Source organism: Ruditapes philippinarum, unplaced genomic scaffold (genome assembly GCF_026571515.1).
Source record: "Ruditapes philippinarum isolate M1 unplaced genomic scaffold, ASM2657151v2 ctg125_1_1_1_1, whole genome shotgun sequence".
Classification (NCBI taxonomy): Eukaryota; Metazoa; Mollusca; class Bivalvia; order Venerida; family Veneridae; genus Ruditapes; species Ruditapes philippinarum.
The window spans coordinates 152359-174624 of record NW_026853776.1 but is presented as its reverse complement, the minus strand read 5'-3'; the positions used below and the strand labels follow the sequence as shown (position 1 = coordinate 174624).

The window sequence follows — 22266 nt, the reverse complement described above, 5'->3', positions numbered from 1 at the left end:
TTGAGCTATGCATGAACAAGTTGAAAATTGCAAATTTATACTACTGTAAGTCAAGAGCAATATAAAACTAAAAAAAAAATCCACATGCAAAGTCCCAGGTGCATAGCTTCACAGTGATGTTGATCCTTATTCCTGCAAAGTTTGTTGATTCTAACTCAAGCACTCAAGTAACAAATAACACAACACAATTAAACGGTTTTTAAGTCAAGGGCAACAAGGAACATCGCAATGCGATGCAACCAGGTTTTCAGCAAAATATTTCACAGAAGCTTCGTCATGCAGGGGCATTTGTTTTAAAGTGAACACCCGCCCGCCCACCGAAAATCACAAAACCCCGATGATATGCACAAGGACTCTTGATGAGAAAGCTTCTGTGAAAGTTTGTCAAAATAGTTTGTAGGAAGAGGTGTGCAAATAAGAATTTGTTCACTTTATATTCTATATATGGAACAAAAACAATATATTTCTATATAAGGGAAAAAAATAAATGGCCATAATTAGGTCAAACATTATCAAATCTCATAACCCTGACAACATGCAGCAAGAGTTGATGACAAAGCTTCTGCGAGAGTTTTGTCAAAATCCCTAGAGAATTGTAGGAGTTGCGCACAGAATTGCGCAGAGAAGAAGTGTTCACTATATATATTTCTGTATAAGGAAAAAAAACAAAGGGCCATAATTAGGTAAAAAATTATCTAATCACAAAACCCCGACAATATGTGCTATGGCACTTGATGACAAAGCTTCTGTGAAAGTTTGGTCAAAATCCGTTGAGAAATGTAGGAGAAGTTGCGCACTGTAGAAATTGTTCACTATTATATTCTGTATAAGGAAAATACACAAAGGGCCATAATTCGGTAAAATATTATCCAATCACAAAACCCTGACAATATGTGCCAGGCACTTGATAACAAAGCTTCTAAGAAAGTTTGGTCAAAATCCGTTGAGAAATGTAGGAGGAGTTGCGCACAGAAGAAATTGTTCACTATAATATTCTCTATAATGAAAAAAAAACAAAGGGCCATAATTAGGTCCAATATGTACCAATTGCAAAACCCTGACAATATGTGTCAGGGCACTTGATGACAAAGCTTCTGAGAAAGTTTGGTCAAAATCCGTTGAGAAATGTAGGAGGAGTTGCGCACAGAAGAAATTGTTCACTAAATATTCTATATAAGGAAAAAAAACAAAGGGCCATAATTAGGTCAAATATCATCTAATCGCAAAACCCCGACAATATGCGCCAGGGCACTTTGATGACAAAGCTTCTGTGAAAGTTTGGTCAAAATCCGTTGAGAAATGTAGGAGGAGTTGCGCACAGAAGAAATTGTTCACTATATATTCTATATAAGGAAAAAAAACAAAGGGCCATAATTAGGTCAAATATTATCTAATCGCAAAACCCCGACCAATATGCGCCAGGGCACTTGATGACAAAGCTTCTGTGAAAGTTTGGTCAAAATCCGTTGAGAAATGTAGGAGGAGTTGCGCACAGAAGAAATTGTTTACGCCCGCCCGCCCGTCCGCCCGCCCGCCCACCCGCCCCGCCCGCCGACATACCTCAATCTAATAACCAGTTTTTTCCTTCGGAAAACCTGGTTAATAACTCTACAAATACTGGATAAATCCACAAGTGAAACCCAAGGTGCACAACTACATATGCTGAGCAACATTCCCATAAGATTTCAGGCCTATATCCAATCCTTCTTGAGTTACATGCATAATAACTCTAAAAATACTATATAAATTCATATGAAAATACCCAGGTGCCCAACTACACATGCTGATCAATATTCCTGTAAAGTTTCATGACTCAAGGCCAAATCCTTTTTGAGTTACATGCGACACAAGGCGAAATTGCAAAATTTTACTAAGTCAAGGGCATTAACTCTAAAAATACTATATAAATCCACATGAAAATACCCAGGTGCACAACTACACATGCTGATCAACATTCCTATTAAGTTTCATGACTCTAGGTCAAATACTTTTTGAGTTCCTTTTGACACAAAAGAGAACGGACGGTAGGAAGAACGGATGGACGGACAAGGGTAAATCTAAATGACCCTTAAAGTGGGGGCATAAAAAAAGACGGCCTCATTTGTAATTTTGCTGTTTATTGTTATGAGTTACTTAATAAACTGTTATGTACTCCACCTAATGTTGGTCAGTCTTAAAACTTAGTATTAAATGGAACATCAACATCAAACAAGAGCTGTCGGTAGGACAGCACGCTCGACTATTCTAAGTGCTTGATAGTAAAAGAGACTTGATAATGTTTTAATTTTTTAAGTTCACAAAAGGGCTAATTTTTTTTTTATAAATTCATGTTATTGGCCTTAGAGAGAGTCTAATTATACAGTATTGGCTTGACTATTCGGAAGGTAATGTCACAAGGGTGTTTTATTGAGTATAATAATACTAATTACCTATGAATACATAAATTTGACAGAAAAGGTACAAAGGCTTGTTATTAAGATGTTTTATCAAGTAAATCACTGCTTTAATAATATGAATGCATAAAATTGTCCCAAAAAAGGCACAAACCCTTCAGTAGTTATTGAGATAAAAGCTTACAAGCAAAACTTTACCATGAATTTCTAAGTTGAAAAAGGGGAGAAAAATCAGCCTTAATGCAAGATAGAATTATGGATTTTTATCAGTGACCTACAATTATGACCTTAAATGCATATGTGAAGTTTTAAATAAATATCTTTAATAGTTATTGAGATTATGTAAAACTTGCATGTAAACATTAACCAAGAGACTAAGTAGAAAAGGGGATATGAATCAGCCTTAATGCAAGATAGAGTTATGGAACATATGGAGTCAGTGACATACAATTATGAACCTCCAATTATGACTCTAAGTGCATGTGTAAAGTTTTAAGTAAATATCTTTGAAGACCTTTAACCTTTAACCAAAATTTCTAAGTTTCAAAGGGGCAAATAATTCTGCAAATATTGCAGGCAGAGTTATGCAATTTTGCAAACTGATGTACATTGTTACTATAAAAAAGTATTTTAAATTTCAATTGAATATCTCAAGCAATAATTGAGATATATTTGACTTTACAAAAAAACTTTAACCAAAATTTCTAAGTTCCAAAGGGGCATAATTCTGTCAATATTGTAGGCAGAGTTATCCAACTTGTCAATATGATGTACCTTGTTACTATAAATAAGTATTGTAAGTTTCAATTGAATATCTCAAGTAATAATTGAGATATTTGACTTTACAAAAAACTGAACTAAAATTTCTAAGTTAAAAAGGGGCGTAATTCTGTCAATATTGTAGGCAGAGTTATCCAACTTGTCAATCTGATGTACCTTGTTACTATAAATAAGTATTGTAAGTTTCAATTGAATATCTCAAGAAATAATTGAGATATTTGACTTTACAAAAAACTTTAACCAAAATTTCTAAGTTAAAAAGGGGCATAATTCTGTCAATATTGTAGGCAGAGTTATCCAACTTGTCAATCTGATGTACCTTGTTACTATTAATAAGTATTGTAAGTTTCAATTGAATATCTAAAGTAATAATTGAGATATTTGACTTTACAAAAAACTTTAACCAACGCAGACGCCGACGCGGACGCTGACGCCGGGGCGACTACAATAGCTCTCATATTCTTCGAATAGTCGAGCTAAAAATGCAATTCTTATGCACTTCTCCTTGTCCACAAAAACTTCTCCCTATTTTCACTGGAGGGAAGTCACTTCTCCCTAAATTTCAGGGCTAGCGTGATCCCTGCTAGACAAGCATCCTGACCAAGTGTGATGACAATTGAGTCAAAATGTTACCATTAGAATATGAACAAGGTTTTTCCATATTTGGGCAGTATGACCTAGAGATGACCCATATTTGATCTTGACCTGTATTTCATTGAGACAAACATTCTGACAAAGTTTGTTTATGGCCAATCAAAACCGTGACTGCTAGAGTATTAACAACCCAAATGTTGATGATGCACGACGACCCACGCCTTGTGGCCAGGTGAGCAAAAAATAATTAGCGTAGACGTTAGGGCTGTGCATTGCCATTTTTTTCTGTCACGATACATATCACGATACTTGCATTTCTAAACGATGCGATTCATGATATGTATTGCATACTTTGATAAAATGCAATTCTTATGTTTCGATGCAATACGTATCACAATACTGACTTTCAGACTTTATCTATATAAAAAACTTGGTCTTTGTTCACAGCATAATTACGAATGTAATATAAAAACTATTACAATAACAAAACAATAAACTCTTCAACTTGTTATTATAACTTATTTTGAAGTTTTGATCTTTCAACAATTTACATTACTTATTACTTAAGGATTTTTACTTTTTACTTAAGGATTAAAGGTATTTTTCATTATACCATAACTATTAGTGTATTGCGATACTTTCCCGCTATATTGATGCATCGGGAGGTGAAATATGTATTGCATCCTGATACATTGGAATTTATAAATTCATTACCATGCATACATCAAGGACAGGGCAGATCGCGATGTATCAATGCATCAATGAATCGTTACACCTCTAGTAGACGTTCAAATATGAAGTTCATGTAAAATCTAAAGGAATTCACAGATACATTTACAACTACAAAATACTCAAGCAGCTTTTACAACAAACTCAAGCGGTGAGCTCGCCATTTGACAAAATGATTACTGTCCAGTGCCTGTGCATAAATCGTCCAATTTATCATGTTGACCAGTTTTGTATAAATCGTCCAATTTATCATGGTGACCAGACAAAACAGGCCGATATTACGATTTTTTTGAGAAATAGACGCCACCCAGTGACCCAGCAGCAGTTAGTCATTTGTGACTGAGGTATTAGTCATATCATGGATCCTAATAAATCTGTAGTTGTATTAAAATAGTTTAAGAGCAACAGATATTAAAAAGCTTTGATAATAAATTGGGTATTACTCCATCATTTCATGTGGAACTGGGTATTGGCCCATTTAATTGCGTATTCTAAAACCTGTTACCCTGTGATTTTAAGATCGACTGGGTATTTAATCATAAAGATATAAATTTCATGGTCCATTATTATCATTTATGCTATCACCCAAATGTGCCAATGTGCCAGATTTTTGTGTACATTTCAGAATGTCACACATAAACATCGTCCAGAATATTTAAACAACTTCGTTTTCTGGCGGATTTTTAGTTATTTAGAACTGTTATGTTCCAAATCTTCTTTTATTCCCTATAATGTATGTATGACGCCATATTGTTTTCAGAGCGTCTATTGATACAGGTTTTTTGCATGGTGGTCTCCACAAAAACAACTGTCTCTACCGGTCTGTAATTGTAAAGACTGTCAACTTGAGTAGAGTATTTTATAAATTGACGGTCTCGTGCTTAATTGATTTGACTTCGGCATTCCCGTGAAGACCAGAGACAATCATTAAGGAAGCCCAAAATTACATTTTGGAATATTCCGATAGCATGCATAAAACTATTGTCCAAAACTACAAGCAGAAGACAGACGAAATTGTGGATCTTTAATTGCGTATCTTACTTTTTTTAAATGGGTTTTGATATGCATATTAAATTAAAAGAACAAATTGCGTATGTTGTAAAATTAATTGCATTAATACACAAATACATCTTATCTGTTGCTCTGTGTAACTTCACTTTATCTAATAAAAATCTTTAAAATTGAGAGGTTGAATCTTGATATTGATAAGATGGACGATTAGAACAACCACAACATGTCCTTGTATAGTCCTAATTATAAGACCTATACGTAACCTATTTCATATTTATCATTCATTAATCTGATATTTTACATTTTTCATTTTCCATGTTACGTTAGGTCTTAACAGATCTTTGCAAAATCGTGTAGCAAAAAAATTGACATTAGACATCGATTTAGATCTAATGCATTTTAACAATTAAAACAGCGTGTATTTACATAAATTTTGAACTATTTATGAACAAAACTAAAAATTAAATACCTTTCAACAAAATAATTGAACTGTCACACCCGAAAAGTCATGATTAAATCCTCTCATTTAATTAAATTCCATGTACAGCAGATATACAAATGGCCGCCATACAGTGCGCGAAATCTGATTGGCTTATTCAAATGCAAGCGTTTAAATGACCCAGAAGTTTCTAACGGAATATTTTTTCAACGAAATAATTGCCCATGCACCGTCAGTGTGTTCGAAAATATTTTTCCGTTCAAAAAATTGGAATCAATCTGTAAAATGCTTTACTAAACCAGTATGGCGATGAGCGAAATAGATTGATATTTATATTTTATTTTTAATTAATAAGTACATTGTTTGAAACTTTTTTGTTAATGATAGACCATGCAATTGAAAGAACAGAAGATAAGCTTTTGAATAAAGCTTGAAAGGCAAGTCAACAGACATTTTTTTAATTTTTCAAAATGCTACGCGTTTTTGACCAATAACTATTAGACGTCAGGCTTGACCAACATAAAACTTTAACAAGCCTGTAACGTCTAATCTATTGGACTAGTCCTTGCAAATCTCCATGTAGTGTTACGGCTGCTAAGTGACCTTTTAGTGATATAAGTAAATAGGAAAAAATTATTTTATCTAAACCTTTTTTTTCATTTAACAGAGAAAAATTGTTTTTGTTTTCTTCTAAAACCCTCTAATGGGTACGAAATAATTTGGAACGAATGCAAAATGTCATGTTCACTTTCTAAATATCAAATAGTTAAATATTGCAGTTCAACCACTTTACATTATAATATGCTGAAAGATCACTTACTAGGAACTCCTCCGACGGATCGCAAAACATGACTGTCTCCAATCCACGCTATTTATTGAATATACTATGATAATTTAGGCCTCTTTGCTTTCCATGTTCCAATTTTCAACCAAATAGGCACGCTTGAATACAACAAACCAGAAAGTGGAATAGGTTATGATTAAAATACGAAAGTAACTTTTTTTGACGAAAGTGACTTTAAAAATATTAAATAGATCTACAGCGTTTAATCAATATTGCAGATAGTAGACGTATATCATAATAAATAAATAATAATTATTTTCAAAAATAATTATTACGATGATTTTATCTCCATTTAATTGCATAATTTCTATGTACAAGTTCAGAGATCTTCCTTTCGTCATCTGTGAACAATACGAAAGTGACTTATAAATGATTGAATTAGCTTTTAATTAAAACAGAATTTTACATTAATATTGCAGTTTGCAGACGTTATATAAGTGAATATAATACAATAATAATAATTATTCAGTTTTATTTATAATGATAATTTCCAAAAAAATACATTATTCATTAATGAAAAAATAGAATCTACATGGTGCTTCTACCATCTGAAATAATTATAAAAAATGATTACGCTATATTAAATATTTTATAAGTCACTTTCGTACTGTATACATGTATATTCCACATGTTATTTAATATTAATCGAGCAAAAATATACCCAATACAACCATGGAGCTAAATATAGATCTATGATACAATGTACAATCATATATTGTTAAACATTGCGATTATGCTCTATGAAGAGTGAGGCGATTACTGAAGATGATGATGATGATGATGATGATGATTGGTAGCCTTTGAAAATTCTTTTTCTCCCAGAAAGTCTTATTAGCTATAGCAAGCTATATTTTCGTACATATTGATCTGGGTACACTTTCTTTATTATTAATATATCAACATCAATTTTTCTTATGGAATCTGGTTCTGAAACTATATAGAGCAGAGAATTTCTATCACAGAATTTGATAATTGAAAGAAAAATTATGACAAAATAAATGGGGTCACCATCCTGATTTAAGAGTTTTTGCCCCTGAAAGGGAACTTTTCTCTTTAGGTCATTTTCAAGAGTTGATAATACAAAATAAAGCATTGTGGTACTTTTTGGAATTATTCATATTCTTATAGTTCAAAACATTTCTTTCAAACAAGCATTTTAATACAAACATTCAAAAGGGACATTACTGGAAAAATTGAATTAAATAATTATGTAACCATGGTTATTCAATATCAAATACTGTATTCAACCAATGCCCAAATTGCAGAAAACAATTTATGATCGCTGTACATAATATTTTATGGAAAATATATGAAATTTAATGGAATATGAAAACGCAAGACTGTTAGTCCTATTACAATTTGAACAGCCCTCGTATTTTTTTTTATAAATATGAGCACTGTGATAATTTAGTACAAGCTAGGTTCATTATAAGTTACAGTAAATTACGAGCCAGGAAACAAAATGCCAAGAAATAGTTTGTACATGTATCTTATACCAAATCCAATGTTTCAAGATCGCAAAAATGATTTAGATATTCTAAAAGTTGAAACTATAGAGTCTATTTCCCCCTTGTAAATTTTGTTCGTTTATAAATTTACGGAAGTAATTTAATGCAATTTAAAAGCTACTGATTTTTGCTCGACTGAAGTAATTAAATATCCTTGATATAAGTTATAACGTTTAAAAGTTATCTTTTACGAATATCTTTGTGAAGAAATACATGTATATGATGATAATGCATTTAAGTTTTTAGGAGGGATTGTATCGACTGGCTTTTTGAGTAAGTTTTCCTTATCATAACAGAATAAGAAAATTTATACAAAGTATTGAGCAAAAGTTATCGTTGAATATTACTTAAAGAATAAGAACGATAACGTGAAATTTTTAGGGTACAGTACATAAATATAAATATAGATCAACGATAGGTAAACCTTTTTTTTTCTAATTCAGAAATTTTGTATAAAACCAAATATATATAATATATATATATATATATATATATATATATATATATATATATATATATATATATATATATATATATATATATATATATATATATATTATATATATATATATATATATATATATTTGGTTTTATACAAAATTTCTGAATTAGAAAAAAAAAGGTTTACCTATTGTACAAATAATAATATTGTAAAAATGTACAATAATTAGGAAAATATAGGTAATTTAGGCAGTCAATTCATGTTGAGCATTATGTACAATATCAATAGGAAGAAAACGATTCTTCAATAGAATGACCTTCACTATCAAAATGAACAGCCACTAAAAATACTAGAATATGTTGGGCCGCTGAAATTATTTATATCAAACATGGTTGTCGACACTTTTTGACGTGTTTGTCAAATATATTGTATTTGGCATTTTTGACGGTGTCTAATTCAAACAGAAAAGACACTTTTAAAGATAGAATATCCAAAGCCGATGTAAGGCTACGTGGCGCAATATGTATATATCATGCCATAATTTCCCCCTTTCTGAAATACATGTATATTAAGTATATATTTTATCAAAACAGCGTACCATAAGTCAGCAGAATATCTGATATATATCAGATATCTATATAGGAACAGAACAGAACAAATACTTTATTAAGATTTGTACATTGTACATCATCTATAAACGACGAGTCCTTTGTGTCGATATTTATTGTATGTAAGTTTACTGGTAAATATGTGGTCGAGGGTCGAACGGAACACCGTATGCCTTGCGAGTTTCATAACTTGTTTTATTTACTTGATTTTATATATCTTAATGTTTAAAATGAAATAAATGAGTCGTATGAAATCGTTATCTTCTGTCATTCACGTATATCACAACAGAATGCTCAAAAAATATAGAAAGCCATATATTTTTAGATAACGGATGCAATAGGAAGATTCTTTGAATAATCCACTTTATCATATGATCTAAATATAGCTGCAATCTCATTGGTCCAAACAGTAGTCAACAGAACTTTTTATAAAATCATATTCACTGAGTGCAGTATCATATTCACTGGCTAAATTGGATTTTCCCAGTATAAAAATAGATTGAGACTCGTATTTAATGACCATACACCGTAGATTATTAATTACGCCTGTCTGTTAAAAAATAATAGTTGCGTTTTTTTCTTTATGGCATATTTCTCGATTAAAATATCATTACTTTACTATTATACTTAAAGGCTATAACGCAATGGTGAGTATATATTTGAATTACTTTTGAATGCACAGCGTTCGAGTAGTCGTTGCACGCCTAACACGTGCGTCTTTTTTCCCGCGCTTCAACGAGGCAAAATTTGTACATGTATGTAAGGTTGTACTTTTTGTGATTTAAAAAAAAATTCTTAGCCTATTCATATAATAAAACAATTATTGACTAGTGAGCCATTGAATATGATGTGATATTCACCGGCAGAAAGTGATATTGACCTCGGCTATCGCCTCGGTCAATATGTCATCTGCCGGTGAAAATCACATCATATTTAATATTCACTAGTCAATAATTGTATAATATTGGTCAGTGTTCAGAGGTAGAAAATTTAAAATATTGGGGAAAATGATCTTTTTATGTCCTAGATAAAATAGTTCTATACAGTATCCATTTGTAAATCATATAAGGATTTTTGAAAATCTTGAAATTAACGCTCTTCTAAAATTTTACAATTGACAAAAACGAGTGATAATTATATCAATGCAAAATATCTAAATACCAATGCAAAATATCTAACGAAAGGATTATATTTTAATTTCAATAAGAGACAATAAAAACTGTAAATAATGGTTACTGGTTGGGGACTACCAAAACCGGACAACCACCAAACCCGGACGGCCCTGAAAATGCTTAATTTAGTATATTCTTTGTTCAGTGGTTGTCTGTCACTTTTTATTAACAATAAATGTATGTTTCATCTAAAATTAAGTAAATCAATTTATTTCAACCTCCGTAAATGGTAATATTTAAATGACTATTTCAAGAATGTTGACGTTGAAATGTGGGGGTCAAGAAAGCAATGCCTGACCTCATATACCAGCTATAATCATTTGCAGAGTAAACAATGGAATATTCAAAACTTCAGCATTTGTTGCTGAAATATTGTATATCATGTAAAAATCAAAAATCAAAACACCCAAGCTTTTATCTGAATTAAATCACGTCATGTACATATCTGTCCGGACACATGGTACAGTAGTGTATACAATTTAGGTACTTTTGATACCCTCTTTGTCAAGCCTCAGATATAAGTGTCAATACAATCAGAAATAAACAAACTAGTTTGTTAGTTAGGAGAAGAACCTAGCTGAACTGTGTCAATCTTTCTTATCTCTAGGTAAAAAATTATGAAATCTGTATCGAAAAATGTTCAAAAAGTGTCCGGTTGATGGTCCCCGACCAGTATGCTTAAACATTTTTTTTTTGTGATCTTGAAACATCAGATTTGGTATAAGATACATGTACACAATCATCATGACATAGCAGACGGTTTTATCTTTTCCGGGTTTTCCGCGGGATTTTCCGCGGAATATACCTGCCCAACATTTAGACGTTTATAACCGTATTTTAGTACTTACGACTAATTCAATTTTCAAGGACACCGCCGGCTTAATTTTTGCGGGAAATTAAAAAATATTTTTTTGACCTAAAACGCAACACCAGGATGGCAGCAACAGCTGCCAAGAACGCAATAACTCTTAAAGGTTCCACGGAAACAGTTGCTGAATTTTTCGGTAAATTTATAAATGGCACTTGATTATAACATAGATCTAGTGTGAACAGATGTCATAAGAGAAATAATCTTGTGAATCATCATCATGAATGTCATGACGATTGAAGTTTTTAGTTTTTCATTACTACACGTGGACAAAGAGACAGGTCAGGCCCGTCGTCACGATTTTGTGATTGGTGCGGCCAATTTGGTTGGTTTTAGCCAGATTCTAGGGGGGGTACGGTGGCATGCTCCCCCGGAAATTTTTTTATTCTAGGATGCTCTCAGGGCCGTTTTCCCGTATATTTGGCACAGTTTATAGTCTGCCGTTAGTACAAATTATAGTAATATGTTAACGATTTTTTACAGATTTAAGTGCGTCGTGAAGGACGGATAGGTGTACATAAATGATGAATACATGTAATTGATATTTGGCAAATGAAAAGCAAACAATAACTGATGTTGTTATAATTCTTTATATGTATTTTATCTGATAATTATAAATAAACAAATACAAGAAATATTATAGTACTAGGACTATTGTTTAACATAAATCACACAATGGTATAAGCTTAAATAACAATCGATGACATGATGGAAGAATAGCACATTATGAGTCAACAATAACCACCGTTTGTTTAGCAGTAACTTGTATTTTGTTCACAATCATCTTACACAACAAAGAGTCTCATTCTATGTAAATTTCCCAAAAACACACCGCCGTCGTTCTCTAGTGGTAATGAACTCATCGGCAATTACACGTAAGTTGAGTGAATCTGTCCTGTACTTATGAATATGTAACACCATAAGATTGTTCAAGCGTACTTGAGACATTGTCGATCTCAGGTATGTCTTTATTCTTCTGAGCGCCGAGAATGACCTTTCACTGGTAGCATTAGAAGCAGGCATTACTAACAAAATCTTAAGCAACACAACGACCTCAGAGAACAGTGCATGTTCTAGCACCGACTGTTCTGACACACATTTCAAAACATCAGGTAGAGTAATAGCACTATCAAAATGTGAACGTAGCAGCTGAAGCTGCACCTCTAAGATATCTCGGTTAATATCATTTCCATAGAAATCACAAACAAAACCAAGTTCTCTAGTGTACTCGGTCTTCAAAGGTTGTGCGGCCTTAATAAGTAAATCCTCCACGTTCTGAAGTACGCGATATCCCGGTTGGTCAAATCTCTCTTGAACACTGGCCATGGCAAGATCGATTGCTTCAAAGTACTTAGGGCGGAACACATCTTGCACTGTAACGGGGTGGTAGCCAACACCGTTCCCAATCTCGAATCGTGTGGGCGCCTTCCTCTTCCGGGGAACATTTGGATCGTTAACATCGACTCGATCACTCTCACTTTGAACTTTAATCCAAAAAGAATCAAAAATGTCGCCTGACCTCATGTCTATCAAGCTATCTAGAGTCCGCTTTGCTAGCCGCTGGCCCTCGGATGCTGACAATGAAACTTGTTGAAGAGATTTGCTGAGGTTGTCTGTCAATGCTAGGATGTTGTGTGCGAGCATAACACCGAAAAAGTACTCAAAAGTCCTCATCTGAGCAGAAACACCAAGTATTCGCGCCCTGGTCTCGGAGTCCTTAGCGTTACACTCGTCCCATAGGTCCTGTAGCACAGTGTAGTTATCAATCACACTTTTGAGACTAGCTGCACAGACTGTTCTTTATATTCATTGCGACGTCTCGCAGGATAGATAAGGCCATAATTTTCAACATTTCATTTTGGGATCCTGCACATGTATATTTGTCATTCTTGCGTTTAATCCATTCTAGAATATTTGAATCATCTTCACCCCTGAGTTTAAGTAGCTGAATATAATTGCTATCACTTCCATCATTATCACCACGTAACGCTAATCCCTGGCGCGCTATGAATCTGATTGAGGATAGGATCTTTAACAAACACTCTCGGTTGTTTACTTTTTCACTAGCATGGGACTCGGACAACATTTCACCAACGTCCTTGGTAACCTTCGGCAAGGTGATAACGCGCTCCACCGCTTCTTTGTGACATCCAGAAGATTCATGGGTCTTGAATGCCGCGGTCCCGTCTTTCCAGTTAGAAAATCCTGACTCGAGGAACGCTTTGTCCGCTTTGGAAGATTGTAGCTTACCATCTCGTTTAGCTACTATGCACACGTAACAGAACGCAAGGTCACGGGACTCGTCGTAATGCAGCCATTTTCGGGTGTTGAACCAACTGCTTTGGAAAGATCTCTGAACGGGAGCTTTTTTTCCTACATTAAAAGAAACACATATTTTAATGTATGAAAATTTAGAATATGTTCTTAATAGTAAGCAGTATGACAAATATACCAATAAATTGATATGATTTATCTTAATAAAATGTTCCTTTTTCCGTTAGTAAATATTTAGAAAGTAGAAATATGATTGTGAAATGAGTCTCAAATATATGAGTCTGAAATGATATATGTCTTTATTCAATTTAATTTATCCTCATATGGAAGCGTTCCCCTTTTAACTTGAGTTTAATTTCGTTATGTTAAAGAGTAAATTGAATGAGTTTATTACTGAATTTATTTCACAGAGTTGCGAAAACAATGATATCAAGTTCTCGGAGAATTCAGGCATACTAGTTTGAGATACTCATAATGCATATTGCAAATCTCATGCACTTTTTTTCTTTTTCTTGCTATATCATAATATACATAACATTGATGAAAAAATGTACTCACCAAATGTTCGTTTCGGAAACGAAAATGATTTTGGTTGATTTGGTTCCGATGGAATTGTGTCAAACATCATGATATTTTACTATCTTAAACTATTCATATTAAGATACTTGTATGTGAACTAGGGATTAAACGATGATCGAGTATAATCGATAATTGATCGTTTATAGGACCGATTAGCGATGATCGAATACAAAGTTCAATAATCGATCATCGGTTATTTATCTTCTTGCTGTTACTTAAGTGACTCACTGTATTATAACAACACTTTAAATTAAAGCCAGCTTTGGTTTACCCAATAATTTTCATTAAAATGAATGAGAAAGCATACTGGTGACCATGAGGTTAATAGTTGACAGTGAGGCATTCTAGTTTAAAGACATACTATGCTCAAATTTGAAATTAGAAAATTGCTACACAGTCTATTTGTAAATATGAAATAAACATGTTTTGACTTCACACAAAGAAGATATGTATAAAATTATTCTACACACTAAAGATGGTTACAATATCAATATATAGTGTCATTAAAAAAAACTGGCATTTTTGTTAATGACCAACTTCTCTTGTTCCCATACATAGCTTATTCATTCCTTTATTGGAATTGAGACATAATAATTTCATAGATATAATGATTTTATTTGATTAAAATTTTTTACTCAAGGATGAACATAAGCATGAGTAACTAGTTTATTTCAATTGATTAAGTGGTAGTTACACAAAATATAGAATATTAATGGAATTCTTATAAAAATTAAAGCATGATATATGCATTGTACTTATTTACTTTGTTATTGCAAATGTTTCGATTATATAATCAATGATTGATCGAAAAAGGTTGTTCGATTATTTTTGATGATCGATTATGATTTTTGTCCGATTAAGAAACTCTAATGTGAACAGAGGTAAAATTTAAGAATTGTGATGTTACTATTTTGAATAAACATATATATACGGTGAACTGTCGGAAGCCACGTCGATGTCAATTAATGCCAATTAAAATAATTTCACACTTGACTTTGGGGGACACCGACATGTACCTGGCAATTTGCATAAGGGGCTAGTTAAGTGTCATATCGCTAATCAGCGATGCGTTTTTTTTTGTTTTGTTTTTTTATCATTTTTGGCCAGAATATTGGTCCGGCCAAGGCCGGACCGGCCGGACCATCGACGACGGCCTTGCAGGTACATATGTGTCTCTTAGATCGGGACCCACTTACAATGACAGTCACAATGGCGTCAAATTGCCAGATATTCAAAATGCTGCTGATGACATTTTGGAAATTCATAGGCAGTTAAAGCCGCAAAAATCCCTGCCCTGGTAGGGAGAATTTTGTAGGCGTGTTTATCAGATAAATCATGCAAAGGACGCTGTACCTGTGCTAAATTTAGCTGATGTAAACAAACACTATAGCAGACAATTACTGATCAGCAGCTCCCTTCCTAGAGTAAAATTTCAAGTTTCTACTGGAAAGTTAACACTGCCATGTGTATTTGTTTACAACCTGCAGTTCATGACCCCATTTACTCCGCCCCGGGATTTTCAAATTTTTGACAGTTAACTTCACAAAGTATACATTTTAGTGAATCTTTTGTGATATTTTCTCTGCCATTTTATTTCAAATGTTGCAAAGAAGTTATACAAAAAGTTTTTAGGCAAAATACTTCTTGGTTATTTTACTATTTCAAAAAAGGGCTGTTAGATGTGAAGCATGTCAAAAATACCATGAAAATCTGCCCCAGCGCCATCTAGTGGCTTAAATAGTCAAGTTGCAGGTTTAAAATATTGGGTCACTCTTAGTCCTATAACATAAGACGTTTCTGTTCGTACTACGTACACTCCCAACGTCTTATCGACTTCTTCGCAAAACGCGCATTGATTTTGAGGCGCTATATAAACCCTCATAATTTACTAGATCTTCAAAAACAATATTTTGAGTCAAAAGATATGCAGACAGAAAATTTAAACATTTTTGCATCAATGTGCAGCCAAAAAAATAAATGACTCGCCTTTGAATGTAAATAAATCCAATCCAAAACAATTTATACCACTTTCACCGCTATATACTTTCGGCCATATTACCTGTATACATGTGAGCGCATTTTGCTAAAGCAACTTATGAAGAAGTCGATAAGATGTTGGAGTGTACCTAGTACGAACGAAAACGTCTTATGTTATAGGACTAGGTCACTCTATGCAGTATCCAGTATTCCAAGACAATGCGCCTGCTTAGTGTAATCGTAAACAACATTGAAATTTTCTTTAAAATTCATGCAGTTTTCCCAAAAATCTTAACTTTACCCAAAAATCTGAACTTTACTTCCCAAATCAGCAAGTTTAGCAATAATTTTCCCCAAAATCAAGAGGCTAAGGCCTCTTCCCAATTAAGTGAGAATAATCACTGACCTAAAACGTACTCAGCCTCTGAGTCAGCTCAGACCTATTCCAACTTGGCAGGGGTCAACTCTGCCCACTTTTCAATATTTAATATATTGGTTTGTTTTATCGCTCTATTGTTGGAACCACCAGTGAATTTTCCCACTTAATTGGGAAGAGGGCTTAGCCACTTGATTTTGGGGAAAATTATCATTAAAATTGTTAATTTGGGAAGTAAAAAAGCAGGTATAAGTTCAGTTTTTTGGGAAAACTACATGATTTTAAAGAAAATTTCATTTGGGAAGAGGATTTTTATCGGAGTCTGGTATATAAGCAGGAAAATCAATGACCACATAATTAATATAATATTATGGACTTATTCACAAACATGGAAAGATGTTTTCTTAAATTATCATCACCCGATATTATTACCAATCAATTAGGATACTGATTTATCAGGTGATAATTATGATTGACGCAAAAGACTTCCTGAAAGTTAAAAAAAAGTGTCAGACATTTGGTCTGACAAACCATGAAAATCTGTCGGACCGAAACGAAATCTGTCAGACCGGATAGAATTAATTAAAATCAAAGGAAAACTTGTGTTTGTATTTCTTACACAATTTTCGGTTTTAATTTTTTCGCCGTAAAAATCGGCACAGTCCATACTGTGCATTTTCATCTCCTCCCTCAGTGTCATACACCAACGATTCACGGTCCTGCTTCCATTTTTCATTAAATTTTGTCTCAGGTCTATTCTTTTCATCCTTTTACTGCTGTTCTGTGCGCTCCTCTGACGTAGATTTTCGTTTTTTCCCAGGTTTGGCACCTTTAGCAAGGCCATTTTATATACATGCAACTTGGATAAAAGCCGGACAGTCAGACCGATCCGGAATAAAAAATCATCGTACCTAATCAAAGTTTATCGGACATGTCCGACGGACCGACGTATTTCAGGAAGTCTGATGCAATCATTGAAATTTGATTAATGACCACCTGCAATTCATGTGATTTCAGATTATGGTATCAACAGTATTTTGTATCAGCGAGGTATATACCCACCAGAAACATTTACCAGAGTACAAAAGTATGGACTAACCCTTCTTATCAGCACAGATGATGCAATTAAAAAATATCTATCTGAAGTTATTTCACAAATAAAAGGTAAGTTATTGTTTTGATTAAATCATTTCGAAAAAAAAAATCATTTTGCCACTGCAGAATTATTTCTCCTAAAACTAAGGAAGATCAGAACGATGCTTATGTATTTAAATTATCTGTTGTCATAGATGGTTCGACATCTTTCAAAAAAGTCAAGAATGTGTTAAAATTGGAATAAAAAGCAGAAAAACCAACAAAATTTTTAATTTAAATCACAGTTCAGTGAGTTAATTAGCTGATAACTAATTATACTTGTGGTTGAAAACAGAGCTTTAATGATACTGTACTTAGATATTAGCAATTCAGTCCATGACAGTAAGGTGATTCCTGGTTCTATTCATGAAGCATTGGGTCTTAAATCGTGGATGAGATAGCCATCTGGCCAGCAATACACAGCCTAAAAGGGACTCCACTATGGTTTTTGGATATAAAACAATTTTTCGGGAATAATGTTCCATATTTTATGAAAATGTAGACGAATAACTAGTGTGCAAAATTTCAGAATATTTGTTCACTCTGTTTTTCCAGAATCATTATTATAATTGTGAAAAATGACGCAAAACTGAAAAGTGTTGCAATGCTTTTCACTCAAATCGGGGCTATGAATAGCACAAAAATACGAATTTCCATTTATTTCTGATTTCTTAAATATTTTTTTTTTTTATCTTTCTGTTTAAAGTGTCCAAGCTGATGTACATGTATGTAAGGAATTTAAATTTTATGTTTTAGGCTTTTGGATCATCAGTGGTGTTCCTTATATACGTTTTATGCCTGAATAAGGTTTATGCATATACATTTAAATGTAGTGTAATTCTTTTTATTGTTACAGAATGGCTTTTAAATATGACAGTAAACAAGCTGGTGGTAGTAATAAAAAGTCTGAACACAAATGAAGTGTTAGAACGCTGGCAGTTTGATGTGGAGTGTGATAAAACTGCATTAACTGATAGGTATGTGTTTATTATATCCTTAAAAGGTGGAAAAATTTTGTTAAACTAGCCTTTATAAAAAGTTTATTTTAGAGAAGTTGGTCATTAATCTCCGAGCAGAGGTTTATTTTAATTATCTAATACACTTGTCTGATATCATTTGTACTTGTTTGTCCGAGCACATGCCAATGTATAGAGGGTATTTGTTTAGTTCAGTGTAAGATTGGAATAAATTTCACCGACTGAGCCGGTAAAGGTAAATTTCTTGAGTGGCGCAGCCACAAATGAAATATGAACTTTTGGGGTTCACAAAGTGAAATATATTTTCGATCTTACACTAAACTAAACAAATTATATCTTTTTATTATATGCAAAAAAATGTTTAAAAAGACATTTTAACCTAATACTAAATGAAAAGCTTGCCAAGTAATAATACAACATAACGTTATTCATGACGTCAACATCATTATGTTTGTTTCCTGTGCATGCCGGTATTTCAACGTAATGGGCTTAAATTCAAAACAGTGAAAAATATCACATTTTATATATTACCCATACATTTCTGTAAACCTTAGAAAAGCATGTAATAAATGTTATTGTTTGTGTTGAGTTTAAATCAGATCAAAAATAAAAAGTCATTGGGCGACTTTCAGGTGGAAGAAGACCTTGAATGCATTTTTAGGGCCAAAACAAGCTCCCAAGTGGAAGCACTCCCTTCTGTTAGCTAGCCGAGTTGTGTATGTTAAGGTTTTAATTTGTTTTGTGGATGTCAATGATAAACTGTTAGCCATTGAATCTTTGTGGTTCTTATAAATAAATTGACCATTTTCCACATACAAGTACTTGCTCATGTAATGCATACATACATAATACTGGTAAGTAATTTAAAGGATTAAGCTAGGAGTTAAAAGCAAAAACTATTTTATGTACAAGACTGGAATTTAAAATGTTTCTTTTATAAAACCATCGCAGCTAGGCAACATAGTTAGTGTGAAAGTTTTTAGAACTTTTCACTGAACTGTATGCAGATAGGATTAAACATTGTACTGTCTAAAGATTGAAACAATATGTGGTTTAATGCTATATTTAATTATTTAAATACTTTACTTTTTATGTATATTTTTTAGTAAACCTCGTGAAAAGTCAGAGAAAGAAGTGACTGGAGAAATTAGAGCAGTTATTAGACAGATTACGGCATCTGTAACCTTTCTACCACTCATAGAAGAACCTTGTATGTTTTATGTCAAATATTTCACTTTTTTAAAGAAGAAATGATTTTATTTTCCCCCTATTTTGCATTTGTAGGCAATCAAGTGAATTATTACACAATATATGCATAGCATGAAAAACGAATTTCTTTACACATCATGATGATTGTCATATGAGGTCAATTTATAATATAGCGAAAATTTCTTTGACGTTCAATGACATTCAACAAAATTTTATCAGTTCTCTTTTTATTAGCATGTAAGAATGGAACTTGATAGTAATTTTTCTTGCATTATAGAATAATAATGCATGGTTTATCTTTCAAATGCTTTTGAATTTATTACTCAGGCATTCCTGAGCATTTGAGCTCAAGTTCTGTATTATTCTACAACAATGTTTTCTACATTGTTATCTATTTCCTAAAAGAATGGGGAGAGTTATTGTACTCAAATGATTGTCTGCATCCAAGAAGGCATCATACTTGGATTAAGTTTTTGTACCACCTTGTTCTCTAATTGAACCAACTGAAGTATTGTTTGAGACTTTGGATTCTTGTTAATGACTTTCCTGAAATTATAGGCATGAATCGATTTATAACTATGATAATGCCCATTATTTCACGTAAAATATGCTGTTTATGAATTAAGATAACATAAATAATGGTTATATTTATTGAGATGGAGATATATGCCAGTATGTGTTGGTCACAATGAATTTTACCTAAAGGGGGGGGGGTGTGGAGTGAATCTTGAAGAAAACAGCATAATTGCCTGATGTATGGTTTTGGAATTATCCTTAAATTTCATATAATTATTGTTCAAATTTATGTACTACCTGAATTTTTATTTTACCCCCAGTTTTCAAAGGTAAGGGGTAGAAATACCCCCAATGAAAAATACAAGTGGGAACACTGGTAAATTTCATGTTTTAAGGCTTGCTGTTCTTCAATGATACAAGTAGAATCTTAGTAGATATCATAGTGTACAAGTATATTAGTAATAAACATATTGTTGTCATTTAGGGGTTATTACAAATAGATTAAAACCAGCTAAAATTTACAACACTGATAAAAAAGAGAAAAATTAGACAATAGAATTTTAGATATATTAACTGAAATCATGAATCTTGAACATGTCCAGTGTAAATGAGCCGTGTCATGACAAAACCAACATAATGGGTTTGCAACCAGCATGGACCCAGACCAGCCTGTGCATCCGCGCAGTCTGATCAGGATCCATGCTGTTCACTGTCAGTTTCTCCACTTGTAATAAAGTTGGTAAGCGAACAGCATGGATCCTGATCAGACTGCGCAGATGCGCAGGCTGGTCTGGATCCATGCTGGTCGCAAATCCATTATGTTGGTTTTGTCATGACGCGGCTCAAATATCTTTTTTTTATTCTATAAATTGGCGATGTAAAATTAATGTTTCTTGAGGATTGGAAATTAATACAAGTATTTTATCAATTTTATTTGACAGGTAGTTTTGATTTGCTGGTATATACCGACAAAGATCTAGAGGTCCCTGATTCCTGGGGCGAGTCTGGGCCGCAGTTTGTGAATAACTCTGAAGAAGTTCGCTTACGATCTTTCACAACAACAATACACAAAGTAGATACAATGGTAGCATATAAGAAAACTGATTGATACAGACTACAGTTGTGTAACTTAACTATATGTATGTAAGAATTGAAGAAAAAGAATATAATGTGCAATGCAGTTGAAAGGGGTGGGTGAGGGGGCTGTGTTAGAAATCTTAGATTCCATAGATTCCATTACATGAATGGAAAGTGTTGTACTGAAAAGCAATAGTTGAACTCTATTACTTAATGTCAAACATGGAAATTGGATTGACATTATTTAAAGGTATGAACACCTGTAAACATGTAAATACAATCATGTCTTAAACTTAAAGACGCAGATAACTTTGAAGATGGTGCTTTATATGTTTATATTTGTGAGAAGTTGGTTACATAAGATTTATTACATACCAGTGTTGTTATTGAAGGTTTAATACATATAATATTACATGGCAGTGCTTGTAATATGTAAATAAATTGATTTATTGGATTGTACAGTCAAGATTGTCATACAGGACTTACCAAGGGAACATTACTGTAAGTTCAAAGTATGTAAATAAAATAAGTATGCCAACAGAACACATATAATTTGATGTACAATGTACATATACATGTATAATCAATAAAGATTATAGTATTATTTCAAAATAGCAAAATACAATGCCTGAAATAAATTGATGTATCTGAAATACTTGTACTAAAATGATTAAAACAACCTAGTTTTTTTCTTTTTAAATGGAAAGCTTGAATTTAGTCTTTTCCTCTAGAATTCTTTTTAGCCTATAATAGTGAAAT

General features: G+C 32.9%; 2 protein-coding genes across 7 annotated transcripts in view; one reads left to right on the top strand and one right to left on the bottom strand.

The window, feature by feature from the left end:
* LOC132737829 (multidrug resistance-associated protein 1-like) overlaps positions 1–6919 on the bottom strand; it is a 78963-nt gene extending 72044 nt beyond the window's left edge. For all 6 annotated transcript variants that reach the window (XM_060725183.1, XM_060725181.1, XM_060725180.1 and 3 more), the window contains exon 1: positions 6767–6919. In XM_060725183.1, the coding sequence (XP_060581166.1) occupies positions 6767–6796 (30 nt within the window). In that variant the 5' untranslated portion in view covers positions 6797–6919. The remainder of the gene's footprint in view (positions 1–6766) is intronic.
* A 4436-nt stretch (positions 6920–11355) lies between these two features.
* Positions 11356–22266, top strand: LOC132737828 (mitotic spindle assembly checkpoint protein MAD2A-like). Its single transcript, XM_060725179.1, has 5 exons — positions 11356–11524; positions 17612–17758; positions 18585–18705; positions 19812–19915; positions 21372–22266. Exons 1-5 carry the CDS (start codon positions 11455–11457, stop codon positions 21536–21538), a joined length of 609 nt encoding a protein of 202 aa, XP_060581162.1. The 5' UTR covers positions 11356–11454; the 3' UTR covers positions 21539–22266.